This window comes from Choristoneura fumiferana, chromosome 22 (genome assembly GCF_025370935.1).
Source record: "Choristoneura fumiferana chromosome 22, NRCan_CFum_1, whole genome shotgun sequence".
NCBI lineage: Eukaryota > Metazoa > Arthropoda > Insecta > Lepidoptera > Tortricidae > Choristoneura > Choristoneura fumiferana.
In genome coordinates, this window is record NC_133493.1 from 11,187,508 (window position 1) to 11,205,111 (window position 17,604).

A 17,604-nucleotide genomic window follows, 5' to 3' on the forward strand; every position below is an offset into this window, starting at 1 on the left:
AGCTCGACATGTTGCGGCAGCCGCCGAGTCGCGTTCGCGTGCTCCTGAGAGGAAGGGCTACGAAATAGCCCGAAACATGTCGAGCTAAACTCGGTTTAAGACGTGAGTTATCCGTTGTAATATCATTTTATATCCCACTTATCTTATTCTTACTATAAATGTGAAATTATAACTTATTATAAATGTGAAAGTTTGAGAAGATGTTTGGATGTCTGAATGTTTGTTACTCAATCACGTATATAAACCGCTGAACCGATTTAGATAAAATTCGGTAAACAAATAGATGGAGTCCCGGAGAAGGACATAGGGGAGTTTTAATCCCGGAAAATTGCTTAGGTAGTTTCCGCGGGATAGCGATAAACGAATTCTACGCAGACGGAGTCGCGTGTAACGGCTAGTATATGATAAATGCGAAAGTTTTTAATTCTGTTTGTTACCTTTTCACGTATAAACTGCTGAACCGATTAAGATGAAAGTCGGTATAAGTTTGAGTCCCGGGATGGGAAATAGGATAGTTTTATCCCGGAAAATTGCATAGTTCCCGCAGGATCTCCGCGAGCCGAGTCGCGGACAATAGCTATACCAGTATTTCCTATTCATATATCTAAAGGATAAACGACACTTATCTGGCAGATAGGTATTAAGATAAAACAATAGTTCTTAAAGATTTATTTAGCTTAAGTCATGATATACAGAACGTCTCTATGGTTACGCTTTAAGTGCTCATCCCACAAATCTCTGTGAGATTTCATTGATAAGAACGCAGCAACAAATATCACTTGGATGAACAATATAACAATAAACAATATGTCGGATAACTCAGGGAAATATTTAATAACTTGCAGGATAACCAACATAGCGAACGCGCTTGTAACGTACACGAAAATGCGGACAATGTGGCAGTTGTCATTGCTGCCCATTCGCACTAGAGCAAACTTCACCAAAGCATAAATGATGCTGAGGTAGAATCCCAAAATAACGTATGACATGACGTGCAAGATGTAAATGACAGTCGGGCACAATACGTAAGTTGAAATTACACTTTCAAATACCGACATGCCCCAGGCAAAAGCGTTGGCTTTGAAATATCGATTCTGCAAAGTCCCGCTGAATACTTTAACGATTTTCGTGTAGATCACAATGCACAGCACTAACAGCCAGTTCGAAAAAGAGGCCATAGACAATTTGTACATTAAGTCAACAATGTGTTTTTTTGGTGTTGGCAACACTGAGTAGTAAACGATTTTTGAAATGTCCAGCATTGTTACAGTAATAATTATGTTGAGGAACATGTAGTTTTTGAATTGGCGCCATAGCTTTATTTTGTACCAGGATATAGCTATAAATGTCAAAGTGGCCAACAGTAACAGAAGATTAAAAACGCAGAAGCATAGACACCATATTGCGATAGAATCAGGACCTGTTGCCACAATTTCTACTGTGGTAACCCTGGAGCGGCTAGTGATGTTAACATTGAACAACATTTTTAAATATATTTTATTAAGATAGCAAAGATATGAAGAGCAATTATTTACAAATGATCAGTCTTAAGAAAAACAAGTAAATATCCTCAAGGCCGATTTCAATGTATATGATGCAAAGTACACTTTACTTAGACCTATAATTGAAATTAATTTAAGATACTTTTCTTAACTTAAAATATAGCTAGGCCTTATAATTTCTTTCAATTGTAATTATCGCTAAATAGTTTTCAATAAATACTGAATAGAGTGTTTGTCACTTTATTTTTGATTAAAACTTTTTGCAAGTCAATTCTTGCGCATACCTATACTGAACAGATTCTTAAACACACACCAATTTAAAATAATTCCAATACTGACTACTATAATATTTTGAATAAAATTGATATTTAAAAATTTATAACACTCAAAAATAGCCTCTATACTTGGGTTTAAGACTAGATAATTATTTTATTTTAATAGCAACAACAACTTAATTGTTTTTATAATTAATGCAGATTTTCTTCTTTGATACACACCAGGATTACATTTTTCAAAAAAATATGTTTCATTCTACCTTATGTTTGTGGTATAAAGTATTATGCTTCCAAACAACATAAATACACTGGAAGACCACTAATATCTGGTTCCATGATGGTGTAATTTTTGTTTCATAACTTGTTCTTCTTTATTCTCTCAAATTAGCTTTGCAATCTGTAAAGAAAACTATATTATTTCACCCATTCATATGTGATAGGAAACTGAAAACTGACATTAACCCTTTGACCGCCAGGGTTGGTAAAACACGACAGCTGAAAAAAGTGGCATAGTGGCCATGTCAGCATTTCGTGGTTAATATGTCCAGTAAAACACTTATAGTCCTTGAAATACACTTTATTCAGCTAGGGAGCTGTGCTTGCATGCATACATGGGAATGTGTGTCTACCCTACATCAATCACCTTTTATTATAAAAAGCAAGAGAGTTCTACCCACTTAATTATAATGTACATAACAGTGGTGCATATGGAACGATTTTCAGATTATTATTTTTTGTTCGCTGTGGCCGGTTAAGGTTAATAACTTCACAGACCCGATTAATAATTAAAGTTATGCAAATATTAAGTGAAAGCACAAAAGTAACTAAACTTTAACTTCTTTGTTTATTAGGTAAACCAATTTAGAGAAAATACAAACATAGATGGAGACACTGGGAAGGACACACAACAGTTTTAATCCTGCATTATTGCATTATTCATGCAGAATAGCAATAAACAAATTCATCATAGGCATTGTCGCTAATAATATAATATAAATAATAATAATAGTTGGACGTAGTTTAACCTCTTCACCGCCTCTAAACAGATGAAGTGACGTGTTCTGTATACCACAGAAAAACCAGCGACAAATCAACTTGATTTTTAATTCCATTGCAAAAGGATTAATTTCGAGTTGAATGTTGGTCATGTATAGATGACCGCTGCGTGTGAGGCATTCCATTGGCTGGCACGATTGGATGACTCTGGCGGTGAAGAGGTTAACAAAAAGGATCCAACCCTGAACAATTATTTTTTTAATTTTGGATCTACTTTCAATAGGAACAAAATCTAAGGTAAAGAATAACAATTGACAGTGCTTTGGATCCCTTTTGTTAAACTATGTCCAGTTACGAGTTGTGTTAGACAGTTAATAGGTATTGTTTGTTTATAGCGACACCAGTATAAAAACATAGGTACCGTAAGGTAGGGGTACTTTGACCCATCAGAGGGTTACTTTGGCCTATGTGAAAACCACATAAAGGGTCCTATAAAAACATGATCGGTCAATTAACAACCACCACATCACAAAAATCCATATTCTCAAAACCAAGTTAATCCCAAGGGCCTGTTACCCTTCAGGGCCAAAGTACCCCTACCTAAAGGTATAAGATGTAAGACTTATCAGCCAAGAAATGTCCCAAAACAATCTTATAAGTATACCAAAATAACACTGATTATAAGAGCTAATCGTCGGTAATCGTGTTTAACTACCAAAATATTGCAGTCCCTTCAATGTCGTTATAAACGGTTTTGAATGTATAATAGTGAAATTATGAGTGAAAATCACGAAAAACATTATAACTTACCAAGCGTCCGTACCAGTGCCACTGCATGAATCATATATGAGTAAGTTAAGTACCTAATTTGTGTCTAAGTATGGGTATTTAATAATTCATTGACGCGGTAATGAGTTTAGGTATTCATTAGCTGTCGATTAAAATTCAACTGTTTAGTTACCAATTGCATGAATTATTGTTTTCATTTATAATACCGACAGCAAAAATGTCTATGGAAATTGTTTTAATTTCCAATGACACGATTGCTGTGGTCTACATGTTGTAAATAAATTGTTTTCTATTCATCCTCCTTTGATGTTCACTTGTCAACATCCCCAAACACTATGACATTATGAATACACAAAAATTCAAGACCTAGAATCTAGTACGCAAACTCGGGTCCCACTGAGTATTGTGAGTATGTACTAAGTAGTACTAACTATCATTAAATAAAGTTAATTTTAACTTTGTTTATGCAATGTAAACAAAAACTGTCAAAATCAATAACAAATTATTGCTTCAGATTTCGGGTGACACTCTTTCCCGGCCCGGATAATACCGGTATGGAAATACCGACCCTGTTTTTCGTGGACACGCCCATAGAAGCTCCTGTCAGTTTCTATGGGCGTGTACACAAAAAAACATTAAAACCTGTCCTCTCCCAGAGGCACAAATTTGTGCCCAAATTCCTTTGATCCTGTTATCCTGGGAGATGACAGATTAAAAAAATCAAAAACCCGACTGCCAAAACTAAAAGAAACAAAATAAGCCTAGTAGTCTAGAACTCTGTTAAGTAGCTAATTTAAAGTTCAACAGTCGGGACCCATTACTAAGAGTTTTTGAGCGTCACGATTTAAACACTTTTTTGATATTTATGTGAAAACGGTAGATTAAAAGTATTCTAACTCGTATATATTTAGAATGGGCTAATTATTAGCTTTCATTTGATACCCATATTGTTACAAGACAAAATATTTTTTTTATTCCTTCGCCATATTTTTTTTCGCAGACGCCATATTGAAATATTATGTAGCCTATGTCACTCCGACAGTTATGACGAATCCAATGATACCTCATATGTCAAAATCAGTCTAGCCGTTTAGGCTGCAGCGAGGACCAAAGAAATGGACATACATACCCACATACATACACACATAAGTACATACACACATAAGTACATACATACATACATACATACATACATACATACATACATACGCTCGAAAAACATAACCCTCCTTCGGGCAGTCGGGTAAAAACAGTGCCGGTATTTCCATGTCGGTGTTATCCGGGCCGGGAAAGAGTGTCATGTGTCACCCCAAAATTCTACATCGTTCTTATCTTTTTTTTAATAGAAAATAGAATCAAGTCAAGTGTCACTGTCACTTTCGCTTTTTTCTGTCCGTTTAGGACTCATGCTTTCTTGCTGTCATAATGTTGTGCCACAGAAAAGCAACTCAATAAAAATATGCGGATTACTCATAAGTTTTACAATAACACTGGATGTTTTCTTTAAAATAAGAGTAACATTAACGTATGAGTGAGCGGGTATACATTGAACTGAAAGCACCGAGCGCCTAGTAAAATAAATTAGCAAAGCAACACCGATAGCGTTGCGTGATTTGGCGCGAAACAGAATAATTTTGCTATCGATCATGGCGCAAAGTAATTGTTTGTTCCTCAATTAATCTCTAATTAGAACTCGTTCAAGATCAGGTCAGTTATTAGAATGTCTGTCAAATATGGCAAGTTGAATTTGAATTATTCAATAAAGTACCAACCTGATTGTTTTTTTTTATATAAGTAGCCTTGTATGGAGTCAATACTCGAAATTCATGATGAGAACATTTTTTAAAATCCCCTAAAGTATTTATTAATAGTAGATTATTGTCGTGGCCTGGAAGTAGGCAATTGCTGGCTGAGTATGAGTATTAAACGGACGAGCTTGCGAGTCCGTTTAACTAATACGAAGCCAGCAATTGCTATTCCAGCCGAGACTAATATAAAGCTTTTCTCAAAAATGTTAAATAATTCTGAAATAGAATAAACTTTTTCTCAAAATATATTATAAAATTTAATTTTATTCTAATATTTTTCTTATGCTTTCCCGCTTTTTTCATTAAAAATAAACTGCAGGTGTATTTTTCCACCGAAAACACCACAAGCTATTTCAGACCCAATAGAAAAAGTCCGGAGTTCCCACAAAATATCAGATACTGGCCATTAGACTTGGCTGTATACGACTTGTACCAACATTTCCAAGGCCTATTTAACTTAAAACAAAAAAAAATGTGACTGATTGCAGGCGCGCTAATTCATTATTGTCGAGCTAGCGCGCCTGCAACCTTTTTAACTTTTTAATTTGTCGCTGACCATAAACTATGCACTTCACCTTCTGATATGTAAAGAATAATGTCAACTTTAACGGACATTTTTGAGAAAAATAATATTAAGTAGGTACATTAAACAAAACAATGTCAAACTAAACAAAATTACAACTCATAAAATACTCATCACAATTTTTAAACTGACGTGATTGATATTGGGACGAAGGTTTCCAAATACTCTGTGACGTAACAAAAAACCGGCGGGAAAACTCTCAAGGCATTTTTCTAATCCGATTATTTTGAAATGATTAAGTATTAGACCGTAACTGTTACAAATAGAGGTTAAAATAGCTTGTAGGGATTACGCATTATCCGCTTCAGTGATAAAACCATTGAAAGCCCTAAAAAGGTTATTTCGCATACTGTTTTCTTAGCGCGATTTTGCTCTATTTGTTTCTTCAGTTTTATTGGGCAATGTTTTTAGTTGCAAGTCACTAAAACGCACTTAGTATTATAGTAGTACAGTTACAGATTAAGTAATAAAACACTTCAAATTCAACAATAAGTATTAGCACGTATTAGTAAGTTGTAGGTAAGTTACACGCAATTTAATTATAACGTAGCTAGTTACTCAGCAACCACACGTGAGACAATGTTTGTGCGATACATTTAGATTTTCATGCAAGAACCAATATTATGTTTTATGTGGAGCAAGGTATAAGTTCAGTGCAAAAAAAATAGATCTAGTTTTATATCGTTTTGAAGTGCGTTTATGTATTGCCAAACTTTAGCAGGTTTAGGGGCTCTTACACCACCATTTCATTAATTTTCACTGACGGATAAATGTGATGCTGTCTCTGTTTGTTTTGTTCGAATAAACGGAGACGGCATCACATATAACCGTCAGTTAAAATTAGTCAATGAGTGGTGAAACAGCCCCTGCTGTCTTAGGCCATCTTTTAAGAACTAAATCAATCTAGATATTGTCGTTAAACCTGGTTTAAGCTTGAAAGTTAGGTAGAATTTGACACTACTAAACTCTGTGTAGGTAACTAAATCAATTCCTGGCCCTATACCACGAAGTGCAAAACTCGAACTTCGTATGTTGCCGTCCCGCTGACGCTTATGTCGTTTAATGCGCGAGTGAAAGGGACGGTGCGATACGAACTTCGATTTGCAAGTTTCGTAGTAGGCCCTCTACATTATGTTCCTAATTTTTTTTTCGTTTAGTACGATAAAAAGTTTACGTACGAGTACTACCTGGGGGAGGCTTATGTCCAGCAGTGGACTTCTTTCGGCTGACATGATGATGATGATGAGTACGATAAAACAATTGAAATTATTTTGTCGTTCAATATGTATTGATCTAAACTCACATTTGCAGGTGGTAGGACCTTGTGCAAGGTCCGCCCGGATTGCTACCACTATCTTGCTCGCTAATCCTGCCGTGAATCAGCAGTGCTTGCATTGGCACTGTTGTGTTTCGGCGTGGAGAGTAGGACAGCCGGTGAAATTACTGGCACTTGAGGTATATATCTTAGGCCTCTAGGTTGGCAACGCATCTGCAATACCCCTGGTGTTGCAGATGTTTATGGGCGGTGGTGATCTCTTACCATCAGGAGACCCACTTGCTCGTTTGCCATCCAAACGAATAAAAAAAAACATTTATTGTCACTTAAAAAACGTGTAGAAGCGTCATTTTACGATTGGTTTTTTGGAGTCTTTTTGTATTTTTTATTTCAACTCCAAATTTGTTACTTTTACGGGTATCCCGTGAAACCATATCGAAAATACAAACTGAGACGTGGATGCACAGAAAAACCAGAAAAAGAGACCAGCATTGGGAATCAAACCCAGGTCCTCAGCAATCCGTGCTGCGTGCTATATATAACACCTACACCACTGCTGGGCAGGAATCTAGACACGAATTTTTCCTCTGCATACATATGTCAGGTTGCTTATTCCTTTTCCGATTTGCGGTTGCCACGTTAGTTTTTTATCCAATAATTATGAGACCCAGATACTTTTCTTTATCAACTGCCTATTAATAAATAGGCTGATTATTTATAGTTAGAGGCTGGTTACACGGAAGTTTCTTGTTTTTTGGTACAAAAATAATATAATTCGTTTTGCTAATATTTATAGTTAGAAGATTATTTTGAAACCACTTATTGAGGAGATTAAGGTCGCTTTGAGCATCAGCTGTTTATGTCATGGAGAGAATGACCGTAGTAAAATAGGCTTGTGTCATCCGCATACAAAGTAGCGTCGCTTCTTAGACCCACTTTGCTGATGTTATTAATGTAAACTAAGAAGAGCAATGGTCCTAAAATAGATCCTTGAGGACCCCTTCTAGAAGTTACGTTTAGCTTTATCAATCTTTAATAATTAAATCAACACCGAAAGACAAGCTAATTCTTCTATACATAGTAAAACCCCTAATGCCTCATTACCTACTTACATCACGAATTTACTTTCTTAGATAACATTGTGCCTCTGTGACTCCGGTCAGTCCGTCGCTTCAATCTACGTTTCGTTTTGCGCACGTGCTATTTGAACTTGGAATCGGCGGTGCGATATCGTTTCGTGTACTTTTTAAAAAATGTCCGCGGAATTCATTGAAATTTTGTGCGTTGTGCTCATACCTGTGTTTACGTATTTGTTGTATTTGACGCTGTTTGGGATTCTTTATTTATCAAGATGTCTTGTGACAAGTAAGTTAATAAACTAAGTATTAACGGAATCACGGCACGAGTATTGGATTAATTTTAACCTGAGTGTTGCAATTTCTGTTGTTTAAGTTTTGTATTCAATTAATGTGTCTATCTATTTGTTTTGTTTTAAAATGACTATGTTAAAAAAAGTTAGTGCTTTTTGTAAAATCCGCAGTACTTACGAACTTGTGTGGTAACGCCACCTATCGTTGAGTAGCCAAAGCATTTCGCTATTGTCCTGCGGCGATAAGAAAAGCTGGGTGTAACAGCTATGTACACGTTAGTTGCGGCAACATCTATTAGATGGCGTTGTTATCTATAGTTTCTTTTTCGTTCAAAACGAGCAAGGTGAAAAAAAAATAGTGCTGAACAAGAAGTGCTGAATTTGAAATACGATTACAAAAATTAATTTTGTCAACTATATACCTAGTTGAAAATTAATCTAAGCTGATGCTTCGCAGCATTAAATATATTGGTACCACTGGATGACACATTTTTTTTTATGTGATTTCAAAAATCAGTCTCTAAGTCTGTCCCAAAACAAATTAATTACCTATTCCTTTTTTAACGACAAAAATATTATATAAAAGCCGTTAACGATCTTTACAGTTAGGTAAGTTGTTCGCTAGCTTAAATTTTTCCATTTTTTTCTAAAGTTGGATGTACTCATGGTATTTTATACTCTTAGGTATTTTAGGTACTTAAATGTGGGTCAGTCAGTATTGACGTCATAACTTAAAGCACTTTCAAGCTTTCACAATAAGCTCTACGGCTATCAGATAAGATAAAACTTATCAAAAGTGGATCACAATATCGACCAGTAAAGTGTGATTCCCTTTTGATATAACAACGTTTGAAACGCTTTGTCTATGGCCTGAAAAAGGATCCAATTTAGAATGTGAGATTGCAATTTCTAAGCGGTCGAAGTGCTGTGCTTTTTTTCTTTTGTTTTATTTTTGACGTTTTAAAATACGTTTACGAAGGTCGTTAATGATTGGATAGTGGATGTTTTCGAATAGCGTTGAGATTCAATATTTAGTTTGACAAATTGACAAGACAATCAATATTTTATTGGATTAAGTTTGTAGTGTAGTTTTTGGTTACGTTTAGTGGATGTCGAGTTTGCGATCAGCTGACAACGAAAGTTGGGGTGCTGGTTAGTGCTGGGGAATTGACCACTATGGAGCCCGGGGCGCTTATGTTCTTCCCTGGAGTGTTTGCCGGGATTCTTCTTATCTGCGTGATGCTTCGTTGTTGCATTTTTTGTGGGAGTAAGTTTTTTTTTTAATTAATACGTTGTTTGATTTTGATTAGAAATTTAACTTTCACATTAGTACTCGTTTCTCAATAATCCAATGCCAAAAATACCTACTAATACACTTAACTGATGTGTTTGAGATGTAGAAGTTGTCACAATTTTTAATCATAATTATATATTTTTTTACTTTATAAATAGCGTGCCAGTAGGACACAATTTTCTAATTTACTTAATTACTTTACTTACTAGCAAATTTAGAACTGTCTGAATTTTTACCTTGGTTTTTAGGAGAGGTGACTTTGTTTGATACAATTTAGACTCTATAACATTAATCCAGTAAAATGTTAGATCCGAGTTAGATCAGCAGGACTACTTACTTCGATACTCGAAACTCGAAGTTCGTGTCGTGTGGTCCCTCTCGCTCTCCTATTAAATAATATAAGTGTCAGAGGGACCGCACGACACGAACTTCGAGTTTCGAGTATCGAAGTAAGTAGTCCTGCGGATCGATGCACGTCAGTGTCATGCTACTAGTACGATTTTACTGTAATAATGTAAACAGAGCCTTATGGAGAGATTTCTCATCAAGATAATTTTCTTATACTTAACGTGCAAAAGGCTACCACCCAGTTTTACCCACGACTTACTTACCTACACGTGTTAATGACAGCGTAACTTAACAAACAAATTTAAATCAAATTAAATATGATTCAATTTGTATGCGATAAGGGTGTCAAGCTATAAAAATAATTAGTCATTATGAAAACTTAGACATCATTAAGGACAGAGATGAGTCACATGACAGAGTCTGTCTTGCTCGTGCTTGAGAATTCCACTTCCACAAAGTACTCGTACGCCTTCAAATTCAATGAAGGTTTTCTGACAGATAGAAACTCTCACTAGATGGTGTTAGTATCGTGGGGTTCGTTTGACGTTTCCGTCATACTCGCGATTAGCTTATTTAAACTTAGCTTATTTAATTTTACTTATTTAAACCATACAAATGTCAATCGGATATCTCATGACTAGCGACAACTAGCCTGTCGTCATAGAACCCTCGTGAACATTACTTTGATACAAAAGAACAATTTTAAATTTATCGCTTGTTTCCAACACCTTATACTAGATGGTGCTGGTGGACTCTTGAGATTTTAAAAAAGGTCTTCCAGTTGTTAGTCCCGACATCCAGCTATTTACTTAGGTACCTTTAATTAAAGTCCGTTTAGACGTTTTAAACGTCAATATGATTAGTAGGATTAGAACTGTTCTAAGATTAGAATTGTTCTAAGAAGTACCTATAATGTCCAAGAAAATTAATATTTTTTTTTGTTGTTATAAGGTGTACCTAACTCTAACTAACCTTACCGGTTATTTGAGAGCGCAGCGCCTTAAAAATATTAATAACATTAATCTCGACTCTGATTATTTGAAGCTTTCAACCTTGACGCTGGCAGAATTGTCCAAAACGGACACAAGCCATGTATATAAAAAAATAGTAGGATTATACTTTTATTCCATAAGGACGATTTTGTCAGGATTCTGATTATCAGTGGCGAGGCGCTTTAAAAATTCAATTCCCATCGGGTTGCCTAGATTATTCCATGACGCCAGTAATGACAAGTATCATCATCATCAGCCTACAGCAGTCCACTGCTGGACATAGGCCTCTTCCATGGCGTGCCACAACACTCTGTCTTCAGCCCCTCGCATCCATCCGCCGCCAGCGATCCTCTTAAGGTCATCCGTCCACCGTGCCTCAGGACGCCCTACACTACGTTTTCCCGTCCGTGGTCTCCATTCGAGGATTCGTCTGCACAAGCAAGCTGCAATGACAAGTATGGCAAAGTTTATGTAAACCGTGAGGCGTTGCAACCAAATTGCTAACTCACGCTTCTGTCTCCGGTTTGTCTAACAAAATGTTTACTCCACGCTACTGGGCTATTCACGTGTAATATACGGGTCAGGATTCATGATGCGCGTCCCACTCGAGCCAGAAGTCAATTGGTTAATGTATCCTGGCATACCGACGGACAGCTTGCGGTTAATGCCTACAGTTTATAATTTATACCAATCCATCATCTATTAAATCAGGAGTTACTTTGCGGAGGTCCATATCAATGAACTAAAAGAATTTCTTTGCTCACTTCGTTCATTTCTTTGGTCGACCTTATGATAGCTAAGTTTATGCAACCCCCGTGTGTTGTCGGGTTAGAAGTATGTGTACGTGAATGTCGTAAGAGGCGACTATAAGGATATAGGTTTAGGTATACCGTAGGCGACAGGCTAGCAACCTGTCACCATTGTACCGTTTTTGTCAAACTTAAACCTAAAACTCTTACTACTCTATTTGGGAATACAGGCGTGATGTTTGTGTTTGTGTGTGTGTGTGTGTGTGTGTGTGTAAGTTTATGCAAGATAGGCGTGTTCATGCAGTTCCTCCACCTCCACACTGTAAGAACACACACAAACCACACAAACCCATCTATCACCACCAACACAATACGCGTTTCGAACTCAACCATTGCTCATCTTCAGACGTATACGTACTGAGCGAGTTAGAGTCTAACATCTGGTAGTATGGTGTACGGTTGTGTGTGTTGCTCTGAAGATGAGCTCTGGTTGAGTTCGAAACGCGTCAGTGTATTGTGGTGATGGTGATAGATGGGTTTGTGTGATTTGTGCGTATTCTTACAGTGTGGAGGTGGAGGGACTGCATGAACACGCATATCTTGCATAAGCTTATCTATCATAAGGTCGCGGGTGAGCAAAGAAATTCTTTTAGTTCATCAATCCATCGTCATCATATCAGCCGTTGTACGTCCATTGTTGGACATAGGCCTCCCCCGTAGACCTCCAGTTGCTTCGGTTGGAAGCGGCCTGCATCATTTTCATCAAGTCATTTGTCATTCTCATTGGTGGACGTCCTATGCTGCGCTGCGGACCGGCGAAGTAATTCAGTGGTGTGTGTAGTTCCCAATCCGCATTGAGCCCGCGTGGGAACTACGGGCCAATCGTTCTCATTCTGAGAGGAGGCCTGTGCTCAGTGTTCTAAGCTCGTTACTTCGACGTTTCGTCTACGACATCACTTAGGTATACCTATGGCACAAAACAACACTTTCATAAGTGTCACAGCGTACGATATTCTAATACCCAATTAATGACACCCTGCAGTTATCACTTCTATTGTTAATAACACGTTACAAAATCGAAGATGAAAAGTACGGGGACATTCATTATTATTAGATTTGTGTAGGTATTCAGTACAAAAAAATTCTACCCTCCCAGGTTTAGATTTGTTAAATATACTGAGCAAATATAATGTATGCAGAATCGGTAATTTCGTATGAAGGGTGGGCCAAATTTTGTGCTGCTGAGTATATAAGTGCACTTCTAAATTTGACTATCTGCCGCCATTGGTGTTTCATGTTGAACTTATGTAGTTCTCCACTGTAGCAAAAAGTGTCGACACAATGAGGGCTATCGTTTTTTATCTCACTAGATGGCGCACTGTTGCGTGAGGTTTTTAAGTATGGTTTTAAAGGCTGTTATTACGGGTGTGAAAACAAAGTTTAGGTTAAAATCATATTTAATACACCTTAAAACCGTACCATATAAATATCGAGCATGCCACAGTGTTGCATAGTCCCTGTTTTGTTCGGAAAAAAGGGAGGACAAAGGTTTCCGAAAGACAAAACTGTCTCAAAACACAGACATTTATTGCCCCGGAACGCATATTTGCCATAATTCATTTCAGATATTGCAAAATATTCACAAAATTATTCTAATTGTAAATAAACCCGCGTAGCTCACCCAAAAACTATGAGATTTGACATTTCGGAGACCTCACGCTACACTAGCGCCTCTAGCGGCGAATTCATTCGCGATAGCCCTCATTTCGTTCAATAGGGAATAGCATTTTTTTTATTTGGTCAAATGTCTTTATTGTTTGACAAATTGGGTTGTGGAAGAATTTTTTAAGTAAGTATCTTAAAAATTATAAACATTGGTTGTTTTAAATTTTCAATGAGAGAAATGAGACTACTACAAATAGGTACTATTAGCGTGTGTGTCCAGGTTTACTTACGATGGTGAACTAAAGCTTGTGGTAAATTTTAAATGTGATTTCGTACATGAATTCCGAAAAATAAGGTTTGCGTCTGGGTTTGAAACCACGGTGCATTTCTTGAAAGGCAATAGGTCAATCAATGTCAACAGCTAGCAAAAAAATAAAACTAACCTACACTTAAAATACCTACATAAAATAAATAGAACTGAAACTGAAAACTAAAAAAAAAATATTTAAGCCAGACTCCTTAGGCAAGGCTCCGAAGCTGAATTGCTAGTAAATAAATTACTAAATAGTCAATTATTTTGCAAATTAAACTCCCAGATATAGTGATTTGTTCTAATTTGAACCAGTATGTGCACAATCTAATCATTAAAATTCATTCGGATATTCTAGAAGATAAAAAAAGTAACAAAGATAAAGATAAGTCTATTTTGCACCTGATAATTTTAATTGTTGTTGTGGATGTGGCCAAAGCGAGTGAACATTGTGATTATTATGTGAATATGATCGATCTTCTGGCATGAGTGAAACTATTTTTATGCTGTTAGTGACCACTGTGCCAGCAGTCATGATTTTGTTGATATTTCTTTTGGTTATGACCTTCGTGTCTCTCTACTTTTATTTTGGTGAGTTTGATGTTCCACGAGTAATGTACCTATAGCTTATTGAACTCACAATATTTGTAAATTTTAGTTGACCTAAAATCTTGCAAGTTGCTTTTAATCTACTTCCATTGTTGAGATTGACTTGAAATGAAGCCCTGTTTTTTATTAACAATCTTCAAAAAGTAAGTAGGTACTCATGAATGATAATCTGCATGGAGTATTAAACCGAGAATGAGTAATTTTTATTTAATAGTTGCCAGTGTAGGTGTTGTATGTAGTGGATTTCAGCGAAAATACCATTAGAAAGTGAAAAACAGTGTATTGTTACTAAATAACCTATTTATTATCCAACTGCGAAGAAGGAGGGTTATGTATTAGACGCGTATGTATGTATGTATGTCTATTCCTATGTCCTCTCGTAACTACTCAACGGCTAAAGGGATTTTGATAAATGATACGTCATTGGATTTGTTTTAATGACGCGAGTGACATTGGATACATGAAATTCTTAAAAAATCAAAATGGTGGGTTTTTGGCGCCAAATTGCAAGTTTTCAAAAAAATTTTTTTTTTTACTATTTGTCTGAATTTAACATTTAATAATACCGCTTTTTCATTCTCTAACGAATATTTCTGTTGTAGTTCAAAAAAATTGATTGGCAATGAGTCTTCCTTCTCACAACTAATTTTACAGATAATGTCAGACTTTGCTTTAAATAAAGTTAACTAGTTTAAATTTGCCTAAATGAACAAGCCCCGTATATTTATTAATTTACGCCGTGTATTTTGAAACAGTGTGGCTTATTTTAAAAGTGTATCAGTTACAGTATCTAATTGAACTACTATCTCGAGTGGATAAGCCCCTACTAACTGAATAATACTCAAAGCATCTTTACCACTACTTTCAGTAGCAAGACCATGTTCCTTTAAATTTTATAAATAAACTCAATCCTTGCTTAAACTGCTTTTTCTAGACTGAAACCGACCAGCAGACGTGAGGTTTACCTGATGGAAAGATATATATGACACCTACAGCACCAGTAGGATTGCATTCTAGAATTTTTAATGAATTATGAAACGAGGAAATCGCCTTTTTAACTCACCCATTTCTTTGTAAGTTGGAAAAACTCCAGCCCCCAGTTGGAAAACTTCATTCCAAATTTTAGTGGAGGAGCACCATCCATCGAAGTGGTGCATGGTATTTTTCTCACTACAATTTTTTTAGGCTACATTATCATATAAAAGGAGAGGGGTAAACTCCAGTCATATCACATCTTCCCGGTCAGTTATACGAATACCTGTCTACTCACCAGTACCAATATCTGCCACAAGCGTGCATAACACGACTCTATTACTATATATATACTAGGAGGCGTTAGATACTTTTGCACGCTCCGCTGTGGCAGATATCAATGCAGGTGATTGTAGTACGGCGATTGATCAATTTTGAATGTGTCTTTTCTACTCCTCAATGAAAACATAGCCTTGTGTTTAACGCGATAAGAATTTACTAATGTCTCCAAAACCTCTTACGTATAATTAATTTTAGGCATTCAAAGTTCTCATTTTATGACTTATTCCTTTCTAGCTTATTCTACTCTAGGTCCTTGGGGTAAGGGTGCGCTGGAGCTACATAGGGAGCTCAGCAATAGATTAAGGGAGGCATCAGGCAACCCTCACGCCGGCAGCTTTCTCGCGCAAAGAATCTCAATTGCAGTTCAACGCGGGAATGCTGCCTGCGTGATGGCCACCATGCCAAGAGGCCCACCTTTTTTTTATTAAAGTTTTAGTTTTAGTTATTTTAATTTAATAGTAGTTTTAGTCCTATGGATATTTTGTATTTTCTTAATATTTCTTAATAGGTTATATGTTCTATGTAAATAAATAGGTATTTCTCTCTCTCTAGCTTGCTAAACTTTGGAATGTTAAAGAATGTTCTTAATGAGATTGTTTCAATTTCTACTTCTTGAAATAAAGAATGCCGTTTCATTAATCTAACGAGGATAATTAACATTATCTTTATGCGAAAGTCTAAAGTCGATAGGAGTACGTAAAACTTATCTAAATCTTGTTATTACTAGAGTGACATGAACAACTCATGATTTCACAATCGAGTGAGAAGTGACTTTTAATGCAATAGTACTTCTCATCATGACTCTAGATAAAGTGATAATTGTTATCTACTACGTGTTAGGAGAGGCCATTGTCTGGTTACATTATTTACAACACGATACCCACACGCATTTAAAAGGTAGAAAGGACAAAAGTACAAAAAATAAATAAGTAAATTAATAATAGTCTTTGCAAACCCGTGTTCAAATCAGTGATATTTCGTTAAATACTTCAACACTCAAATCATTGTCAAAAATCAAGAATCTAAGTTCATTGTGGCAGCGCTTGTTATACAGTTATACCCAGTACCTTGGTGTGTATTTTTCTGAAACAGCACCGGACCCTTTGTATTTTTCCAATGCGTCGTTGGTTTTCACTTCTTTCTAATATACATTATTTATTGGAATATAAACTGTTGTTGACACTACTATAATAACTTTAGCTTCTTCTTTTAGTTTTGTTGCATACATGCTCGCTGTTGTCATTTTGAACTTATTTCCTTTAGAATGTTCTAAACATCTGTGGTGCTCGATAGTGAAGAGTATTGTTACTTTATCAGAGTGATATAGATGTGACAGTGAACAATGGCAGTGACTTGGCATACTAAGAAATCTTTGACTATAGCAACTGTTACTCCCGCTGTGTGTTTGTTCGTTTTAATGGTTATATTATGTTCCTGTATGATCTATCACAGAAGTAAGTACCTTAAATTTTATATGATTCTGGGATTTTCTTTCTGGGTTAGTTACATAACACGTTTTTTCTACGGGAAGTTGACAGATAGGCATTATTTTAACTGAGATTCTTATATATAAAATCGACGCGTCTGCCAGCGCTATGACCACGGGTAGACTATCTGGGATAGTCCTCCTATAATTTTGATGAAAAACTGATGCACTTAATCATTACAGGCTGTTAAAGGCTAAGAGAGTTTATACCTGCTGAGCTGGCAACGTTGCATTTTTGT

General features: G+C 36.2%; 1 protein-coding gene and 1 long non-coding RNA gene across 5 annotated transcripts in view; one reads left to right on the forward strand and one right to left on the reverse strand.

Annotated features, from left to right (window-relative positions):
- Window positions 1-17,604, forward strand: part of LOC141440517 (uncharacterized) — a 75,175-nt gene that overhangs the window by 25,255 nt on the left and 32,316 nt on the right. Inside the window, exon 1 of one of the 4 annotated variants that reach the window (XM_074105052.1) lies at window positions 14,391-14,547. The exons of 2 other annotated variants lie outside the window; for them this stretch is intronic. In XM_074105052.1, the coding sequence (XP_073961153.1) occupies window positions 14,442-14,547 (106 nt within the window). In that variant the 5' untranslated portion in view covers window positions 14,391-14,441. Of the gene's footprint in view, window positions 1-14,390; window positions 14,548-17,144; window positions 17,334-17,604 lie in introns of those variants that run through there. One more of the 4 variants, XM_074105051.1, reaches the window with a different exon arrangement.
- Window positions 655-4,108, reverse strand: LOC141440519 (uncharacterized). Its single transcript, XR_012452714.1, has 2 exons — window positions 3,584-4,108; window positions 655-2,174 (listed from the first exon to the last, which is right to left on the reverse strand). It is a non-coding gene; the product is annotated as an uncharacterized lncRNA (long non-coding RNA).